At 42.6% G+C, this 19,799-nt stretch overlaps 3 protein-coding genes across 14 annotated transcripts in view; 1 reads left to right on the forward strand and 2 right to left on the reverse strand.

Annotated features, from left to right (window-relative positions):
* X11Lbeta overlaps positions 1 to 6,768 on the reverse strand; it is a 95,371-nt gene extending 88,603 nt beyond the window's left edge. For 6 of the 11 annotated variants that reach the window (XM_070218992.1, XM_070218997.1, XM_070218996.1 and 3 more), the window contains exon 1: positions 2,614 to 3,030. The gene's annotated coding sequence lies outside the window, so the exon portion shown is untranslated. Of the gene's footprint in view, positions 1 to 2,613; positions 3,031 to 3,920; positions 4,452 to 6,408 lie in introns of those variants that run through there. The other 5 variants (XM_070218988.1, XM_070218986.1, XM_070218987.1 and 2 more) reach the window with 5 other exon arrangements.
* A 542-nt stretch (positions 6,769 to 7,310) lies between these two features.
* On the reverse strand, positions 7,311 to 8,906 carry LOC108060822 (uncharacterized). The gene is made up of 4 exons (XM_044396098.2): positions 8,685 to 8,906; positions 8,137 to 8,516; positions 7,476 to 7,780; positions 7,311 to 7,422 (listed from the first exon to the last, which is right to left on the reverse strand). Exons 1-3 carry the CDS (start codon positions 8,800 to 8,802, stop codon positions 7,511 to 7,513), a joined length of 768 nt encoding a protein of 255 aa, XP_044252033.2. The 5' UTR covers positions 8,803 to 8,906; the 3' UTR covers positions 7,311 to 7,422; positions 7,476 to 7,510.
* Positions 8,907 to 9,444: 538 nt separating this feature from the next.
* Positions 9,445 to 16,010, forward strand: LOC108060912 (thyrotropin-releasing hormone-degrading ectoenzyme). Of its 2 annotated transcripts, XM_017146851.3 has the most exons (6): positions 9,445 to 10,130; positions 11,287 to 11,566; positions 11,630 to 12,022; positions 13,498 to 14,211; positions 14,833 to 15,329; positions 15,391 to 16,007. In XM_017146851.3, the coding sequence occupies exons 1-6, from the start codon at positions 9,460 to 9,462 to the stop codon at positions 15,644 to 15,646; spliced, it is 2,811 nt and encodes a 936-aa protein (XP_017002340.2). In that variant the 5' UTR covers positions 9,445 to 9,459; the 3' UTR covers positions 15,647 to 16,007. The 2 variants fall into 2 exon arrangements, with proteins under 2 accessions (XP_017002340.2, XP_017002342.1); XM_017146853.3 differs by lacking the exon at positions 9,445 to 10,130 and having other exon boundaries at positions 11,366 to 11,566; positions 11,632 to 12,022; positions 15,391 to 16,010.
* Positions 16,011 to 19,799: the final 3,789 nt, after the last annotated feature.

Genomic DNA, 19,799 nt, shown 5'->3' on the forward strand with positions numbered 1-19,799 from the left:
TCAGTGCACCATGCTTAGAACCAAGAGCCAAGCAAATGGAGCGTTTCTCCATGCCAGCCATAATTTCGATACCCCGCTCCTTGCATTGTAACAACGGAGCCTTCCACAGTCGAGTGCAGAGTACAGAGAACAGAGTGCAGAATGGAAATGGATGTGGAAACGGCAGCTGGAGGAGCAGAAGAAAGTGGTCCAATTACCAAGGAAACTCAAGTTCAGTTCGCCAGCTGTTGTGGTCAATTAATGAGGACTGTCGACTGTCGAAATAGAGACGCTTCAAGCGCATCAGATTGGCCCAAACTGCTCAGTCACTTTGGATTGCTTTGGGACATCGGCTGGGAGCCGGATTGTTGCTAAACAACCGGGATTATCGGAGAGTGGACAAGCCAATTGCAACACTCGAAGCCTTCGAACGCCTTTGATGGGAAGGAAGGGAATTGCAGTCTTTGAAGGGAAATCTTGATGGGCGGACTACTACTGACAACTCAAAGAGACCGGAATTTATTCCACAGAATTAGCATTCATCCGCAATTGCAGTGCGGTTTTTTCCTTTGTGAATCAACTCAGTCCAAGTCACAAACGATTTATTCATTGATAGCACAAGCGGATTTTAAATTTATAACTGAGAGTCTTTTTAATTTATTGTTTAGATTTTTATTTTATTTTATTATCATAATTTTATAACTTTTTTATAATATTAATCAGGTTATTCAGAAGAAATTTGTTGTTGCATACTTTTTAAATACCCAATGTTTATTCAGGTGGGTTAAAACACCCTATTCATCAACATATTCCAACTGAATTTACTCAAAGTTGGGTAGGAATATAATTAACAGCTTTTAAATGCTGTTTGCATTTATCAATCAATCGGTTGCTAACATAGACCTGTGCCCATGAAATAGTTGTCTTAAACACCATTTCTCCCATTCGATTGCTTGTTGTTGGGGGCAATGACTTCCTGTGAGTCGTAACCCCAATAAGTCATTTACTGTCAAGTCAAAGAAATGGGTTGGTTGCCATATCCTTTTTTCTATTTTTTCTACTTTTTTGGCCGAGTATCGGGAGATCGGAAAGGGAGTTGAGGGATTGAAAACTAATTAGTGACAAGCCAATGCAGCTATCAAGCTAATGCAATCAGAGTAGAGGGATGGGAGGAAGGCTAGTGTAAATACACTTCGATTAACGCTAAATTAGCTCTCGCTGAACTGAACGGGGATCGAACAAAAGCCAGAATTGCCAATGGCCGATGAGGAGGATGGTTAGGATGGTTAGGATGGTTGGGATGGCCAGGATGGCTGGATGATGACGCCAATGATGATGAGAGACCGATGACGACAGCAGCCCGATGGGCGATGGTCGATGGGTGAGGGGTAGCTTTGGGGCGACAGAGACACCCACTTATCCTTCTTCTGGCTCTTTGTGCATTGTCAGCCCCATTTGGCCATGATGGCGTGGCGTCGAATGCATTTGGCTATGATTCACAGTACAAAAGATGCAGCGGTCGCTGGAGAGTGGTTAGATGGGGTTGAAAGACTTGTGGGTAGCGGATAAATAGATGTATAAGCGGGTTCTATCTATACAGAGTGCTCCTCCTCCATCACTCCAATCTCTCTGTGCCTGTGTGTGTGTGTCTGGCAATTTGCTAGGCGCTCGCCTCGCCTCGCCTCGCTCAAGCTGACAAAACAAGTCCCTGACCCCAAAAAGTAGGCAACAAAAAGCGTTGGCTGCTTTGTCAGCTTCCCAGAGCCCCTAGAATAGCAGAATGGCAGCCCATATACACCATACACCCCCGGGCTATGCTAATAACCAATATTTTAGAGCCAAGCCGCCGTCTGCCGTTGAAATTGTCGCCAGCAACAAGAAAAGCAACAAAGGGGGCGCAAAAAACAAACTTTTCACAGATAGCTGAATCATGCCGCAGACAAAGGATATGTGGGGGATGCGCTGGAAGGGCTGGAAAATGGGGAAAGGAAGTCGAGAATGGGGCAGACGAGTACAAGGCATTAATTTAACAGGATAATTGAAAATGAATAGTTGCATGTGGCAAGAGGCAGAGGCGACAACATCCGGACATGCGACAAATCAATCCGGAACCAGGAAGGGGCCGAAGATAATAATTTAGAGGGAATTTCCCCTGGGGCCGAGTCGGGATTTCCCAAACCGACTGCTGCAATGCCAATTTAACGACCAGCCAGCGAAGCTTTAAGGGTTTATTTATGCCAGCAGCGATGCGGATTATTCATGGCTCATTCACAAAAGTTCGGTTCATTATGCAAGGACAATAAAAACTATAGATATTTGTGGGGATTTTCCTTAACAGAGTAACAGGATAAATGGTTTCATTTGTACAGAAAAGTATTTTAATCATTAAACACTAATCATTGGGAAAATTGTTTAAACCTAATTGTACCTTGTACTTATGTTAAGGTAGGTTTCACGATAAATAGCAAAAAACATCCCTACCTAATCGATTATTTCACATTAGGTAGGATTTATCATTTAAACATTGTAAAACGCAACAGATAGTCTGCACACCGAAATGAGAGCACTAATCTCTATATTTTCCGGACTTCCGCTCACAAATAAACATTAAAATATTGACTAGTCATAGCTTACCTTTAGCCACAAGCTCATATGCTTGGTGGTCAATGCGAGTTTTGCCTGGGTCTGCGATTTCGATTTCGAGTCGATTCAATTCGATTCGATTGTTTGGTTTAGATTTTGGTTTTCGGTTTGTGTGATTTGTGTTTGAATTATTTAGTTTAAAGAGAATTTTACATTAAGAATTTGTGATTAGACACACTTTAGGTTTGGATGAATATATATATTTAGATTGGGTTAAGGTTTCGATTTATATTGCTGTTTGTTTGCTTGTTTGCTTGTCTGCTTGGCTGTTGTTTTGTTTCTTGCCAATTCCGAGTTCCGGCAATCTGGTTTCTTGGCCAGTTGGGAATTCGAGTACAACAAAATTGAACTTGGCAAACACAACGAACGAACGAACGAAGGAACGAACGCATCAAACGAACTGGGGAACTACGAGAAACGAACGGGGAACGAAACGGAACGGAACGGAACGAAACGGAAGTTATGTAACTTTACTGGGCTAACGTACAATATGGTGTGTGTGTGTGGCTTGTAAATTTTATATATATTTCTGATCCACCGATCGACCCAATCAACATCGTCTGTGTGTGGAAGTGTTGCATTCTCAAATGATAAATCGATAACCAGTGGGAGAAGCTGATGATTTATCGGAATCGGGCATGCAGGTTGTTTTGTAAGAAGCAGGCAAATCGAAAGGTTATAAGTGTTCGGTTTGGGAAAATGGGGTAAGGAGGGTAAAGAGGGGTCTTATTTACAATATCGGGACTCTAGCCAATCAGTGGAAGTTTTCACGAGTGCCAACGCACAGGAACCATCTTGAGAACTTCACCTTTCAGATGCTTTTCTCAGTCGGTCTTCCCAATTTCCAAAGACTCGAGTGGGAAAGTTTTTATTTGTTTGGCAGGAGAAGTTAACAGAGTGGGTAAAAGTTCAAGGCATGTTAACTAGGCAGAACAAGAAAGACAGAGAAGGAGTAAGACAGAGAGAGAGAGAGAGAGAGGCAGACCGATATAGTAAAGTTATAGTTATAGTTATAGTATTGTAGTTTATTTGTTAATTTCGAACAGAAAAGAGTGGAATGTGGTTTAAGTTTAGGTTTACTAAGTTGTTGTCAAGAGTCTAGATCTAAAGTGGCAAACATGGCAAGACAAATCGGGGAGCAGTTGGGTAGGTAGTTAGTTATGGGATAGAGAGTGGGCGCTACGGCTTTGGAGGTTCTTCAAAGAGGTAGAGCTACGCTAGAGGTTCTAGGGGGATGCTATGTGTATGCACATATTACGGGAACGAACATCTAGTAATGCATTTTTGGTGGAGCTCACATTTTTCAATTGACGACATTTTGGACAAGTGGACTCGGAATCTGGTAACTGGTAACTGGAATCTGGGCTCTGCCTTTCTTTCTTTCTTTTTTTTTTAGATTACTGTTTTGGTATTTGTTGCGAAGTGGTTCAGGTCGAGGCTGATAGTTGGTGGTTGTGGTTCATGGTTCTTGGTTCTTGGTTCTTGGTGGTTGTGGTGGTACTAGTGGTTGTGGTGGAAGTAGTAGTTCTAGTGGTGGTGGGCGGTGGCATTAGCTTTAAACTAGCGGGCGAGCGGTGAGGCGGTGAGCGTGAGGCGGTGGTGGGTGCAACGTTTTTCAGCGGTTCGCAGTTCTCGGTTCTTGGTTCTCAGTTCTTAGTTCTCAGTTCACTTATTGTCTTGGCTTGCTTTGCTTCCTATTTGTTTGTTTTCTATTTTTGGCAACAACATTTACTGATTTAACCATCTCATAAGCTTTATGTTCTTATTTTCTTACTTTTACGCAGACAACGCACAACTTAAAGGCAAACTGAACAAAACTGTAAGCGAGTGCCAATGACACTGAGGGGTGGAACGAGCAGGGGGATGGGAATGGGAATGGGGGTGGTGTCTCAGTGGTTTGTTGTATGGCTGCGATGACGTCGACGGCGACGGCAAGTGGTTGGAAGTGAAGTTTCGTGGGGTTGGCGACGGGTGGGGAGGGAAGGGGAGCGGCAGGGCACGAAAAAAAACAACCCTCCGCTTGACAGGCGCTGCTGACTCAGAGCGAGAGAGCAATAGCACTTGCCAGGCGAACAAAAAAAAAAACAAAAAAAAAACTACACGAGAAATTAACCAAAGAAGACAAAATAAACACACGCACACACACACATACAAGCTGACAGAATGACAGGCACACAGGACGGCAAATCGGTTAACGGTTAACGGTTAGCGGTTCAAAACACAAGTCAAGACCGGAAACGGAAATGGAGATGGAGATCGCGCAGAGTTGCAATCGAACAGCTGTAAGTCGGAATGGTAGAGTACTATATTGAGTATTGAGCGTGTGCTTGTGTTATTTCTTAATCTTCCTCTTCCTCCCGTTTCCACGCTCATCAAACACACACACACACAGAGAGACACACGCACACTCACACACGCTCGCACTGGGAGCACGGAACACTGGAAAAAAAAGTATGTGACTGGGAGAGTGGGGATTCGGAATCCCTGCGTACGTCTTGCGAACTCGTGACTCGTCGGCAGCGCGTTCGAAGAAGGACTAAAACTAAGCCAAGCTAAAGAGGACGAGCACACGTCCGCTGAGCGCCGAGCAACTGAGCGGGGCGAATGAGAGAGAGCGAGAGAAATTTACGGAGAGAGAGGCGGTCCCGTTACGCGCTGTTAGCCAGTGGCTATGTTGGCGCCATGTTAGGGTTAACCCTTCACTGAAGAAGATTGCTTTCATACTATTTAACATCTTAATTTTCGAGTTTTGTTTTGCTTAACTAGTTAAGGTTGGATTTCAAAAGCACAGCTGTTTTGACTCGTGTTCGTTGTTTTAATAATAATTAAAATTTAATTAATTTGATTATTTATATCCTATGATATAAGGAAAGGCTGTACGAAAACAGGTGTTCGAGGAATTGTAATGACTACAATTAAGTCTCCATGGAAAATTGTAAAGCTTATAGTAAATACAAAGGTTTATTGCAATTAACCCATTTCCTGACCAATTTCGTGTTTAGAATATGATGGTCAGGAGTAAAGTGTTAAGCCAGCAAAGTTAACAGAAGTTACACATGTTAACTACCAAGAGAGTAAATAGAGAGAATGAGAGAGAGAGTGGCGCATGTGGGGAACGCGACAAGTGGCGGTCAATTTGAATTGGCTTTCAAATCAAGCCTGGCAATGTCAATTGGGTGTAAGAACTAAATAAAGTATCTACAGTTAATGTGGGGATGCAAATATCAACTGTTTTCTAGTACCATTTGCTGATAACTTCAGATATTTTAATCCATGAACCCAATCCAATACTATCGCGCCTTCTCACCCCTGACAAGCTGTCAGGGAAAACATGTGACTAACGAGGGAAATTCGTATTTCGGACTGGCAATGTTGTGCGGAGCAGACTTTTGTCTGCAATATTTTGACATTTCGAAGGGCAAAAGAGCGATTGGGCGAGGACAATGGTGAGGGGGGAGTCAAAATAATAAAAATTTATAAATTGTGTGTGCTCTCTTTTGCTCTTTCTCTCTCTCTCTCTCTCTTGCTGATAGCATGGAAAAAGTGCGATTGGCAAAGACATGTTGCTACACGACACGACACGTTTGTGCAAGAGTGTGCGTGCGCTTAACTGTGGAGCATACTTAAGTGCGGACGCACTCGATTAATTAGCAAATTGAAGCTACACAGCTTTTAGGCAGTTGGTCAAAGGCATTCGGCATGGAAATCAGCCCAACTAGTTACTGTCAACTGTCAATAAGACGAGCACTTTACATAATAAGCACTCTCTCAGTCACACACACACACCAGGGCAACACACGCACCAACACTCTGTCAAATCAGGCGAACACGCGCGCGTTTATGGGCCTGCAGACTTCTGGGGGAAATTCAATTTCAGTCTACAATTATCAACGAAGAAATTTTGAAAAAAAAATATCAAAGTTCGAAACTTTGGCACTTGCCACACTCGCGTAAGCCCCACGATTTTTGCACAATTTCACTTAGTCTTTGAGCTTCTGGGGGTCTTGTTTATTATCGTATATCTCTGTATTCATGCCGTTTTGGCCTGTTGGTGTGCGCACCGTATGGGGGTAACGAAGTGCTCCAAAGTCAGAGAACACACTGAAACTGAATCTGAAGACCCCGTCCGAGGAACTCACTTTGAAGTCATGCCTTTGACATTTGCAACGTGTTAACCTCGCAGGCGAGAGAATAACAGTTCACGAGAGAAAATGGGAGCGCGAGAGCCTGGAATCGAGCAGGCGAAGAAGAGAGCACCACCCTTGCGCATGCGCAGTTATCGGAATCGGAATCCACCCTACGAATCGCTCACCTGGTTGCAAGGGTGCAGCGCTAACTTCCCGCTGTGGAAGATAGAGGGCGCCACAGAAGCTTTTTCGATTCTTATATAGAGCTTTGTACGGAAAATAAAGTCATTTATTCCATTAGGGGTTCAGTTTAAATATAATTATAATTGGAAAATTCACATTGATACAAATTATTAGGCTGGAAAACCGTGTACTAAAATATGTAGTTACAGTTTACTTCTTAAATTTATGAGGCGAAAAGTTTGCCGCCCATGAACTTAAAGCTCCCGCCCTAGACAAATTTCTCCACGATCCTTTCTATCGTTATTCGATATATTCATAAACTCCTATTAACCTTACTGCGAAGGTTACCCAAACCTTTTAATTTTTGACAAAAATCCCATGATTTTTATTGACGTTTTTATTAATTTTTATAGAGCTTTTCCCTAATGATTAACACAACTTGATCATAGATTGTTCGAGGGAAATTAGGTAACTATCAACTATATTATGCCTGAAACGATATTCGGATTAGTACCTCTATTGCCAGGAGGTCCAGAAACTCACCCTGCAACTTGGCCAACTGCTCGGTGCTCAACTGCTCAACTGCTCATAACAATGGGCAGCAGTTTCTCGGGGCTGCCGAGAGCTATCAAGCTGGGATCGGCAATGGGGCCCATGTAGCATTTGCGCATCTTCAAGTACTGCATCCAGACATTCAGTCCATCCTCGTTGGCTCCCATGGAGCAGAGATCCTTGCCGCCGGCGTTGCGAACGTTGAGATCCACATTTGTGTCATTGATGAAGACCTGGCGAGTCAGGTGATAGTAGCTGTTGGTGATGTAGATGTTCGGCTGGGCAACCTGTCGCTTCTAAAGTGAAAGAAAAACAGTATAACTTGAAATATATCGATAGTTTCGATATTAAATAACGAATAATAATAATATGTAGTTGTTCGGCTGGGCAACCTATCGCATTTAAAGTGAAAGAAACTGTACAACTTGAAATATATCGATATTTGCGATATTAAATATCGAATAATAATATGTAGATGTTCGGCTGAGCAACCTGTCATTTTTAAAGTGAATGAAACAATAGAACTTGAAACATATCGATATTTTTGATATTAAATATCGAATAATATCGAAAATTCGTGAAATAAAAGCATTAAAACTTGAAATATGTCGATATGTCGATTGATATCGAAAAGTCGCTCTACGCTACACACTTGTTCCTCTAGCATGGATCGCATGAAATTCTCGCTTATCAGGTGAATGTTGCAGTCGCGCAGATCCTTTATCACGCGCTCCAGATTTAGATTCTTCTCGGCGAGCACCTGCATCTCCTCGTCCAGCTGACGCCTCTCCTCATCGTGCAGCAGAAGCGTTTCCTCCCACTCGCGATTAATGGAGCCCACGTTGTAGTCATTCTTGCGCTTCAGCAAACGCTGACTAAAGTACCACTCCGAGAACTGAGTCAACTTGGACAGGGCCAGAATGCAGAAGAAGGTCCACAGGATGTCTGTGTACTCATCGAAGGAGCTGCCGCTGCCGCAGGACTCCTCCTCGCAATCGATCCCTGCTGTCGAGCCATCCCACACCAATCCAGCTATGGTTATATTTTCCATAATCGAAATTCGTGTGTGTCCCAAATAGAGAGTTTTTTGGCGAGAGTATGTTAGTTGGTGATGGCAGAAGAATCACAATGGAATTTGAAAACTCAGCGTAGAACACTACTAGCACAGCCTGCTCAAGCTAAAGTGGCATATGTACTTACTTTTTGTCTGGGACTTTTGGCCGATGGGCCAAACGAACTGCAGACACAGCCAGGTGAAAAGTGAGAGGCAAGTGGCGATGGCTCCATCAACCAGTTGCTCCACCACCACGTCATCCATGGGGGCCCACTCACACCAGCTTCAGTACTTGGCAATTTTGTATCATAGCTCAAGGAGCTCGGGCTTCCCTGTGAGAGTGTTTGAATAATTGACAAAGTCCTCATGGACTTGGAAATCTTTACTGAACTTGAAAAAAACTAGTTACACAATATTTTATTCTTACTAGTTTTTTAGGTCAGCAAATGATTATGGATGGTAATGAACTGCCATGATAATGAGTGTATTTATACCATCTCTCGTAGAGTAAATTCATATTATTATTTATTTTTATTTTTTATTATATGCAATCGGGCCATTATTAAACTTATGAGAAAAATGTGGAATGGCCGCTAGATGGAGCCAGTAGCTTTGATACTTAAGCTGAGTAAAGGGTATCTGATAGTCGAAGTACTCGACTGTAGCGTTCGCTCTTGTTAATTGCACAATTTTTATTCAAATATTTTCAATTAATTCAAAAACATTAATTATTTATTATATTAATTATTGTCTTGAAACATTTGCTCTCGCCCACTGAGTAACGGGTACCTGATAGTCGAGACATTCAACTAGCATTCGAGAGCATTCGAGAGCATTCGCCATGGCCGTCAAATCAAATCAAATCGGCTGCATCGAATTGCGGACTTAAGGGCGATCCACTTCAACCGTCAATAATCAATAATGGGGAGGTTACCCTGGTACTCGGCTGTTATTTTTCTGCTCCCCCTTCTGCTGACCGGAGGAGCACTGGGTCACAGGGCGCGGGCGCGACGGACGCGGATGCGTTCGCAATATCCGCGCGTCGAGTCGCGGAGCCAGTCGGGCGTCGTGCCAGAGGTGCGTCCGCTGCTCTACAACCTCAGTCTGCTGACCGAGGTGGACGAGGTGAGTCTGGGCGGCAGCTTCAGCGGCGAGGTGGCCATCCAGTTGCGCGTGTGGCGCGAGACGCGCAGCATTGTCCTCAGCTCGAATGGCCTGCGAGTGGGCCCCAAGGTTTGGCTGATCCGCAAGACCACCGGCGGCCGGGTGACAGTGCGCCGGTTGTGGCAGGTCGTCCGCCTCCAGCGACTGGGCATCGACTTCAACAGCCTGTTGTGGCTGGGCGAGGAGTACACGCTGGTCGTCCAGTTCAGCGGGCAGCTCTCCCGCAACGCCGGCTACTTCGTGGGCGGCTACATGGATGCCAAGCACCATCCGCAGTGGGTGGCCGTCACCCAGCTGTCGCCCGACCTGGCCAACACCGTCTTTCCCTGCTTCGAGGACCCCAACTACCTCAGCCCCATCATCCTCAATCTGGCCCACCCGAGGAACAGCCGGGTCGTGAGCATCACGCGGGTGCGAAAGACCGCCGAGTGAGTAGAGCCTGATCTGTATATTATATAGTAGTTATATATATTGTTAGCTGTTCGCTGTTCGCTGTCTTCGATTTAAGCAAAAAACGCTAATGCCCACTTGAACAAAAACTCAAATCCAGATTTAACACCCCATAAAATAAGTATTTCGGATGAAAACAATGGAAACAATAGTCAAAATATTGAATTAATTTTCATTGACATTTTAAGCAAATAATCATGTAAAAATTGGAAAAAAATGGTATTCCATGTCTGTAGAAAAGTAGTATGAGTCTATTTATTTGTTTGTTTGCTGAGAAAAACAATAATCATTTTTGATTTGGGATCATTTTTGGTCAAGTTATAAGAAAAAAAATAATAAATAATAAGGAAATTAATTATACCCGTTACTCGTAGAGTAAAAGGGTATATTAGATTCGTGCAAAAGTATGTAACAGGTAGAAGGAAGCGTTTCCGACCCTATAAACTATATATATTCTTGATCGGGATCACTAGCCGAGTCGATCTAGCCATGTCCGTCTGTCCGTCTGTCCGTCTGTCCGTCTGTCCGTCTGTCCGTCTGTCTGTCCGTCTGTCTGTCTGTATGAACGCTGAGATCTCGGAAACTATAAAAGCTAGAAGATTGACATTTTGCATGCAGATTCTAGGAGTTCCTACGCAGCGCAAGTTTGTTTCAAAAGGGTGCCACGCCCCCTCTAACGCCCACAATCGCTTATATACGATTTTAAAAATTTCAATATTTTGGAAAAGTAAAAATGCAGTTTTATTGTGTTTATCAATACCTATCGAAATGTAGAAGAAATTTTTTAAATCGGACCATTCGTTAAAAAGTTACGGCGGATCAAAGTTTTTCTCCATCTCCTTCGCACTCCCTTTAGCTGAGTAACGGGTATCTGATAGTCGGGGCACCCGACTATAGCGTTCTCTCTTGTTTAGTTTAGGATAAAACTTTTTTTTACAATAATCGGATGACTTTATTAAATAGCTGTCATAGGAATGGTTAAAAATTAAAGTCAAATTGGTGCGAAAACAGCTATAAATCTCAGTTTAACATTTTTGTAAAGCTTTTGAGAAAAATCTGTAATTTAATAGGAATTTAATAATTTCGGCTGGCCTTTTATTAATTTTTTATTTTATTTTTTACTATACTTTGCAGCCACGAGCGGGATGACTACATGTGGACTAGCTTCCATAAGACCCCACCGACTTCTGTCCAGAAGCTGGCCTTCTCCGTCAATAAGTTCACAGGTCGCAAATCGCCGAAAATGGCGAAGTGCCCCAGGGTGACCACCTGGCTGCGAGCGAGAATTGTGGATCAGGGGGACTACGCCATTCGCATCACGCCCCGAATTATCGTGTACTTTGTGGGTCTCTTTGGAAAGCCATATGTGTTTGATAAAGTTGAGCAGCTGGTTCTGCCGGACACAGCCTATCGGGTAAGGATTCGTTTTCGAGAGCAAATGACACTTAGGTAACTTTCCCGTTGATATTGATCCAAGAGCCATGACCAGTTGGGATTGGTGAGTCACCCGGAGCGAGTGTTCCTCTACAGCGAACAGCACTCGACGCCGAGGGCCAAGCAGGATGTGGCCAGTCACCTGGCCCACGAGTTTGCCCAGCACTGGTTCTCCGATCTCGAGAATCCCGCCCTCTACTGGCTGCACTACGGCCTGTCCAATTACCTGGCCGGCTTCGCCGTGGACAATGTGGAACCCAGCTGGCGACACCACGAGCTGTCCATGCTGTGGCAGGCCTTCGACGTCCTCTTCGAGGACTCCAGGGCCAGTGCTCAGCCCGTGAGCCTGGCCCACGGCGCCCATCCAACGGACATCCAGGCCCACCACAAGTCGGCCCTGATATTCCGAATGCTGCACTCCCTCATTGGCACCCAGGTGGGTTTCCCTCAATCTTTTATGCGTTTATTAGTAGTCTACACTATATCTTAAGTATGTCCGAAAGTCCTATAGTCCTTGAAATCGAAAACTTCTTCTGTACGATCATTTTCCATTTAAAAAGCCTTAGGAAATATTTCGCCTGTGTCTATGCCTTATTTTTATTACAGCATACTTCTAAATACCGTTAAAAATTCCTTTAAAAAAAACCTTAGTGATTTCTTCGGCGCATTTACATATGGTCATTTTCAGGATGTCGGACGTGACAATTTTTTGACTTTAGCTTTGAAAATACAAGTGATGGAGCATATATTTTGTTTTTTTTTTTATTTTTTTTTATAGCTCCGACGGTGAAAAACACTTTCCGTGTGATTTTTAAAAGATAAAATTTTCGCCAATTTTTCGTTTTTTTATAAGGGGTATATATTATTATATTATTTATATAAAATAAAAGTTCCGGGCTTAAATGCCAATCGATTGGAAATTTAACAAGAGAGAACGCTATAGTCGGGTGCCCCGACTATCAGATACCCGTTACTCAGCTAAAGAAATTGCGAAGGAGATGAAGATAAAAACTTTGATCCGCCGTAACTTTTTAACGAATGGTCCGATTTAAAAAATTTCTTCTACATTTCGATAGGTATTGATAAACACCATTAAACTGCATTTTTACTTTTCCGAAATATTGAAATTTTTAAAATTGTATATAAGCGACTGTGGGCGTTAGAGGGGGCGTGGCACCCTTTTGAAACAAACTTGCGCTGCGTAGGAACTCCTAGAATCTGCATGCAAAATGTCAATCTTCTAGCTTTTATAGTTTCCGAGATCTCAGCGTTCATACAGACAGACAGACGGACAGACAGACGGACAGACGGACAGACGGACAGACGGACAGACGGACAGACGGACAGACGGACATGGCTAGATCGACTCGGCTAGTGATCCTGATCAAGAATATATATAGTTTATAGGGTCGGAAACGCTTCCTTCTACCTGTTACATACTTTTGCACGAATCTAGTATACCCTTTTACTCTACGAGTAACGGGTATAATAACGAGTTCAGAATGGTATAACAATCTATATTTGGATTAATATTTCAGTTGTAGCGGTCAAAAAACTAATTATTTTTTGTGAAAAATTGGGATTTGGGTTTTTGGTACAAATTTCAAATTTCAATTTTCTCTTTTTGTTTTTTGCTGTAACTTGGCCAAAAATGGTCCTACAGCAAAAAGACATACTGTTTTGAACAGATAACAAAATAATAAATAAATTCATAACACTTTCCGTGTGATTTTGAAAAAATAAAATAAATAAAATGTCCGGTCTTAACTGCCAATTGATTGTAAATTTAATATCGAGTTCATTGATTCGGCCAAAAAACTAATTATTTTTGTGCCCAAAAAACTGTCACGTCCGACATCCTGGAAATGCCCGTATGTGATATAGACATGATAATAACCTACAAAAATCCAGGTGTTTGTCAACGCCATGCGCCTGTACTTGCGGCGCTCCCGGAAGGGCTTCTCCAACCAGACGCTCCTGTGGACGGCACTCCAGGAGGAGTCGGACCGGCACATGAGCCTGCGCCAGGACGTCCAGGTGAGCCAGCTGATGGACTCGTGGACCCTGCAGCCGGGCTATCCGCTGATCAGGGTGGTGCGCGACTACGCCGCCAACCAGGTGACCGTCACCCAAGAGCGGTTCCTGCGCAATCCGGGTGGCGGCAATGGAAGACGCCAGCAATGTTGGTGGGTGCCGCTGACCTTCACCTCGGCGGGACGGGGAAGCTTTGCCTCGACGCTGCCCAGCGAATGGCTGACCTGCCGGACCCACCAGACTGCCAGAGCACTGGTCCTCACCGAGGTGGCTCAGCCGGAGGAGTGGGTGGTCTTCAACCTGCGGGTCAGCACGCCCTGCCGCGTCACCTACGACGACCGCAACTGGCGGCTGATTGGAAAGGCTCTGGCCGGTAAGAATGCCAGCAGCATTGACCGCTTCACCAGGGCCCAGCTGATCGGGGACGTCCTCAGCCTGGCCGGCGCCGGCGTGGTCACCTACGACCTGGCTCTCGACTTCCTTGGACACCTGCGCCAGGAGAACGAGTTCATCGTGTGGCAAGCGGCGGCCAGGAGTCTCGAGTGGCTCTACCGCACCCTGCGCAACACCCCCATCTTCTCCGTTGTCAAGGTGAGTGGTCCTGGTTGTTTCCCGGGCCGATTTCTTAATGTCATGTTAAAGAAAGTTAACCTGAAGTTAAATTTTTCGGAAAAACCAATTCGTTTTCTCAAATTCAGATTAACAAACCTAAAAATAAGGAGCTGTCTAACTTTTTCTTGTCAGCTTCGAGTTGTCAAGCGACTAATTTAACCAAAACATAACCTCTAGTTAAGTGTTTTCAGTCAGATAAACACTTACATGTTATTTAGTAACAGAATGTTTCCGAAAAAAACAATTTAATTCAAAGACAAAAAATTAACATAACATTGAGAAACCGGGCCGCTTTAACTTTATGATCATATCTAAGTTTCATTAAATTATACAAGGCTTCTTCAAACTGCATTTACCCTGAAAGAAACAGAATAAAATATTCTCTTAGTTTTCTTAGCAAGGACTTAAAATATATAAATATGAAAGCTTCTATAAAAAGTCCTTTAACAGCAAAAGCTTTCTTGATGGTTTAAGGATACAAATATGTGATGTAGGTGGAGCTAATCGTACAACTTTTGTAAGCTTAGCTTTTAAGGACATTTAAGCCAAAATAAGACTGGAATAATAAATATGGCAATATCCTTTATCACCCACCTGCAGAGCTTTATGAGAGGCGTGCTGCAGACCAAGTTCGATGAGCTTTTCGAGCCGAAAACCCGTGCAGCTGCAACGGCCAAAAGCACCGATCTGAAGGGCATTATCCTGACGCTTTCCTGCCAAACGGATCTGGGATCCTGTTCGAACATGGCCCTCAAGGAGTTCGCTGCCGTGACCCTCGAGGCCAATAGCATTCCGGTGGATCAGCGCGAGACCATCTATTGCACGGCCATTCAATTCGGAACGGAGGCCGATTGGACCCTTCTTCGGAGGCTGTACAAGCGATCGAATGTCGCCGAGGAGCGGAGGATCATCCTGGGTGCTCTCGCCTGTAGTCGCGAGAACTGGGCTCTGGAAAAACTGCTCGGCCTGGCCTTCGGCAGTCCCTACATGCCCAAGGAGGATGTCTATCTGATCTTCAGCGCAGTGGCACAGAATCCCTTGGGTTTCGCACTGGCCAAGAGATATCTAATAGACAACATCAAGGCAATCAATAAATTGTATGGAAGGGCTCTTGAGATCCCAAACTCCCTGCAATATACTTCCTCTTATTTTTTGTAGTTACGAAAACAGCATGGATGAGCTGGCTCAGCTCATTACGGTTTTGATGGATGAGATCAGCACGGAGGAAGAGCTCGACAGTCTGCGAAGGTTCATGAAAAGGGACCTCAAGGACCTGCCGGGCATCGAGGCCAGCTCTCGACGTATCCTGGAAGTGGGTCGCGACAAAATCGCCTGGCACAAGACACAGTACGTCCAAGTGGTATCAGCCGTCTGCAACATTACGGGATCCATAGAGCCGCAATGCATCTTTTAAGTCAAGTTAAATTTGCCAGCATCTGCTACAATTTTATTTAGATAAAACCTATTACTAAAATCTTAAAATTAAAAAATAAAAATTTAAATTAAAGATTTTTTTTTATTTTATGTACAAAAATCAAGTAGTGATGTAGTATTTGCTGGCTTTAAACTATTCTGTCCATTCTTTTAAGAAACGGTCACACTGTCCAGCCATTTAGATGACATTTCAACCTGAATACTTTTTGAAATAATTTATTAAATAAGGTAATAAACATAAAGTCCGCTTAAATCTCTAATTTTAAGTACCTACAGAAAAGCTTCCTCTCGAATTAAGTATTTCTTGAATCAGAAATAGTTTAAATAAATATCTCTCGAATTTCAAATCATCAGCGAGTGGCGAGATTGGTCCAACGAGTTTCGCGACCATAATTTGTATTGAGCCAGGTGGCACAATACGCAGGTCTAAAGCTGCATGTTCTCTCTAGCTGGGAGTCGTTCAAGGAGCAACAGTAGCTTACCTGTAACCGGGAAGTTTTCAAATGTGTATAAATAGTTTTTACAATTAGTAAACCAATTAACTAACAATTTAGCAAAGAAGCAAATGGGGCAAAATAAAAATATAGGCGAATACCTGATAAGTATTGACAGAAATATTTTATTACTTATTTTAATTAGCCATTTAAGACCTTGTTAAAATGTTAAAAATGTCCTTAAATAACATATTTTCAGATAATTAACAATTCCCAACTGCAATAATTCCTAAATAGTTTTTACGATGCATTGGAACTGAATAAAATAAATAGAAATCATTTAAATCTAATGATAATGCCAAATAAAATACGTTTAAATTGGCCATATTTACAACGTACTTTTAAATAAAAATAACATTTCTTATATATGATAAATATAAATTAAGGCTAAGGACTATTAGGATTTTATTTGCGTTTATTTTTTTTTAATATTTGGTTTTACCCGTGTGAGCTTGACTTTTGAGATTCCACTGTACTCGCCTTGTAGTATCCCTGGTACTGTTGTTTTTACACTGCAGCCCTGCTCCTGACACCAGTGACGTCACAGTCGCACACTTTGTTTGTCCAACCGTCCCCCACACTCACATACTAACACACACATGGGCAAAGAAGGAGGACGGGCACACAAGGAATTTCAACCCCCAGCGAGAAGAATAACAGCAAAGGCAGCACGGAAAAAATCGCTGCATACGTTCAGGCTGAGAGTGTCCTTTTTGTGGGTGGGATGGTAATGGTAATGGTGGGGCTGGGAAAAGGGGTGTCGGGGGAGAGAAGCTGAGCAGCGAGTAGGGAGCAGAGCAGGCGCAAAGAGAGCAGAGAGCGGCTGAAGGATATTCGAGAGCGACGCAGGCGCCAGTCGGCCGAGAGCAGCGACGCCGGCAGAGGCAGCGACATCGCGGCCGGCAGAACCACCACCCGCACGGGCAAGGAAAACAAGGACCTGCATCCAGAACGCCCACCACCCGCCAACCCACCCACCAGCCCACCGAAACACAACAAACCGTAAACCATTGGCGCTGGCAGCGACGTCGACGGCGGCGTCCGCGACTGTTGGAATGACAGGATGTTGGCTGCAGACTCAGCGGGGGGTGCGATTGTGGGTGGCTGGGGGTGGGGGTTGCGACTGCTTCGCAGCAGCCTTACCACCACATAAACAAAAATTCGATTTATGACCACTGTGGGAGTGGGAGTGGCAGTGGCACGAACGGGCGGCTTCGCATGGATTTCTGGGGGTGGCGCCAATTCGCTCTGCTCCTGCCTGTCGCTCCTGAGTCCTCGCACACTGGTCACGAAATCACAGTCATCTAAAATGTATATAAAATGTATTCTTTATTTATTTATTTTTAAGATGTTAGTAAAGTTTACAAAAATTAACTTTTCTTATAAATTCAAAAAAATAAAAGATTCAGATAAGTATATAGACAATTTTAAGTACCAGAAACCAATATTGTTTTTTTTTTTTAGAAATTTAAATATATAATATTAAATACAATAAGTTTATTAGAGACTTGCCGCGTATGTAAGTAAATAAGTCAACGTGGGTAATAAAAATATTTTTTTTTCCATAAACTCAAAATATATAATTGATAAACTATACCATTTCCTTCAGGCACTTTTTTTAATACATTAAAACCCGATTCTTGCTAGGAATATTTTTTCTAACAAATGCGAATGGATTAACGATTAGTTTTAGTGGAATTTCTCTCAGTGAGCTGCCTGTGACGGCCGTCGTGGCACTAACGACAACGATAACGCCGACAGGGACTCGCGGGGCGGCGGCGGGGGCGGAATACGTGCCTATCTGAGTGCCAGTGTCTGTGTGTGTCCGTAAGTGTGCGTGTGTGTGTGAGGGGGCGGGGCAGGACGAGAGGGAACGGGTGCGAGGCTGAGAACGGAACTTGGCGCAGATGTCGATGTGTAGCAATGGCAGCAGCAAAAGTCATACACTGAACTAAAATTAAGGAAATCTTCTATTTATTTATATACACTCATAAAAATAATTTTCTACATTTTAGAAAATCGCCCTAAAAAATTTTTCGCCTTTGAACTGAGAAAAATTTTCTATTTTCACGACAAATTTGCCATAAATTTAAGGCAGGTGACCATAAAAAAATATTTTTAGGGTTAATTTTTCTATTTTTCTAATATTTAGGGCGATTTTTTTCGATTTGCTTCGTTTTGACCTTTTCTAAATCCAACGGCGAATTGCCCTAATTTTTTTTCTAAAATTTTTCTAAATACAAGGGCGATTCGCCTTAAAAATCACTCCAAAAGTGTGAAATTCGGTAGCCCAGCGGTCTAATCACTTGCGCTTTCAACTTTGCTATATGAGGACTAAGGTCGTGGGGTTGTGGGTTCGAACCCTGTGTGATTCAACTTGATTTTTATGTTTTTTTTTTTTTTTGTAAACATTATAATACTGAGGACATTTTTTCGTCCGAATTTTAAATTAAAGTAGTCTTTAAACCTTAAAAACGTATGGGAGTTCTGAGTTAAAAGCATACTTTGTGTTTGCGGGCAAGAAAACGGGACTAATTGTCACAGTCGTCAGGAAAAAAATATACGGTTTAGTTGCCTTTAGTCATATTATAACGTAGACCTCAAGAAAATAAGATGTGTGCAGAGTTTGTTCGTCGTCTTGCGCGATGGGTCTGTGGTGCAGCGGTAGGACGTTAGACTCTAAACCGAGATGTCGTGGGTTCGATTCTCGCCATGGCCAAAAAAAGTAAGTTGTTTTTTCTCCTCATATTTATTTCCCTAATTCATTTACAAACATGATTTTTCAGTTCTAACGGCTGTGCTGTATAGATCGGGCCCCCCTCTTAACCCGGCTCCCATATAAACTACACACCAATACAATAATATGAAACGGTGTCCTCCGCCGGTGTTGTTTAATTAAAGCAGTCCCAGTTCCCAGAATATAGACGATTAAAAAAAAACATGCTTCCCAAATTCAGTTAAGCATGCTCAAACACGATTTTTTTTAATTTGTCTAATTTTTTAGGGCATTTGCCTATAAAAACAGAAAATTCGCCCTTAATTTTAGAAAAATACACCTTAAAATTAGGGCAAATCACCCTAAGAACAGGAAAATATTTCTTATTTCAAGAAAAATCACCCTAAATTAAACCAAATTTCCATCGGGATTTTTTAGAAAATTTTTCTAAATACACGGGCGAATCGCCAGCGGATACGATTTATGGGCGATTTTCTAAATCCACGGGCGAAAAGTCAGTTTTTTAGGGCGATTTAGGGTAAAAATTTCTATGAGTGTATATTTATTAAATATTTCTGTAAATATATAACAAAAAAAAATTATACATTTATATATTTTTAAATATTTATTGATTATTTCTGTAAATATATAACAAAAAAAAACTATAATGGTTTAGTTACCAACTATTCAAAAACAATTTTAAGGATTATAAATAAAGGATTAGTTTTTTTTTTTAAATTTTTTAAACTTTTAAAACTGTAGTAATTTTTAGGTCTGACGAAAATCTCAGCAGATGTTCTTATTTTCTTTTTAATTGCTATTTTTTATAAAATAGCTTAAAGGTTTCAGAATTGGTTAATTAAAAAGAATTCTGCCCAAAACCAAAACTAATTCGGATTCGGTATTGTAAAGTTCCTGTTTCG

The sequence above is a fragment of the Drosophila takahashii genome, chromosome X, assembly GCF_030179915.1.
Source record: "Drosophila takahashii strain IR98-3 E-12201 chromosome X, DtakHiC1v2, whole genome shotgun sequence".
Lineage (NCBI taxonomy): Eukaryota > Metazoa > Arthropoda > Insecta > Diptera > Drosophilidae > Drosophila > Drosophila takahashii.

Bases quoted from the DNA above. Each gene is read 5' to 3' on its own strand.
- LOC108060822 (XM_044396098.2), bottom strand. From the start codon at position 8,802: ATGGATGACGTGGTGGTGGAGCAACTGGTTGATGGAGCCATCGCCACT. The intron at 8,517-8,684 runs GTAAGTACATAT...ATATAACCATAG, and splicing joins CCAAAAGTCCCAGACAAAAA to CTGGATTGGTGTGGGATGGC. The intron at 7,781-8,136 runs GTGTGTAGCGTA...CTTTCACTTTAG, and splicing joins GATCCATGCTAGAGGAACAA to AAGCGACAGGTTGCCCAGCC.
- LOC108060912 (XM_017146851.3), top strand. From the start codon at position 9,460: ATGGGGAGGTTACCCTGGTACTCGGCTGTTATTTTTCTGCTCCCCCTT. The intron at 11,567-11,629 runs GTAAGGATTCGT...TATTGATCCAAG, and splicing joins TGCCGGACACAGCCTATCGG to AGCCATGACCAGTTGGGATT. The intron at 12,023-13,497 runs GTGGGTTTCCCT...ACAAAAATCCAG, and splicing joins ACTCCCTCATTGGCACCCAG to GTGTTTGTCAACGCCATGCG.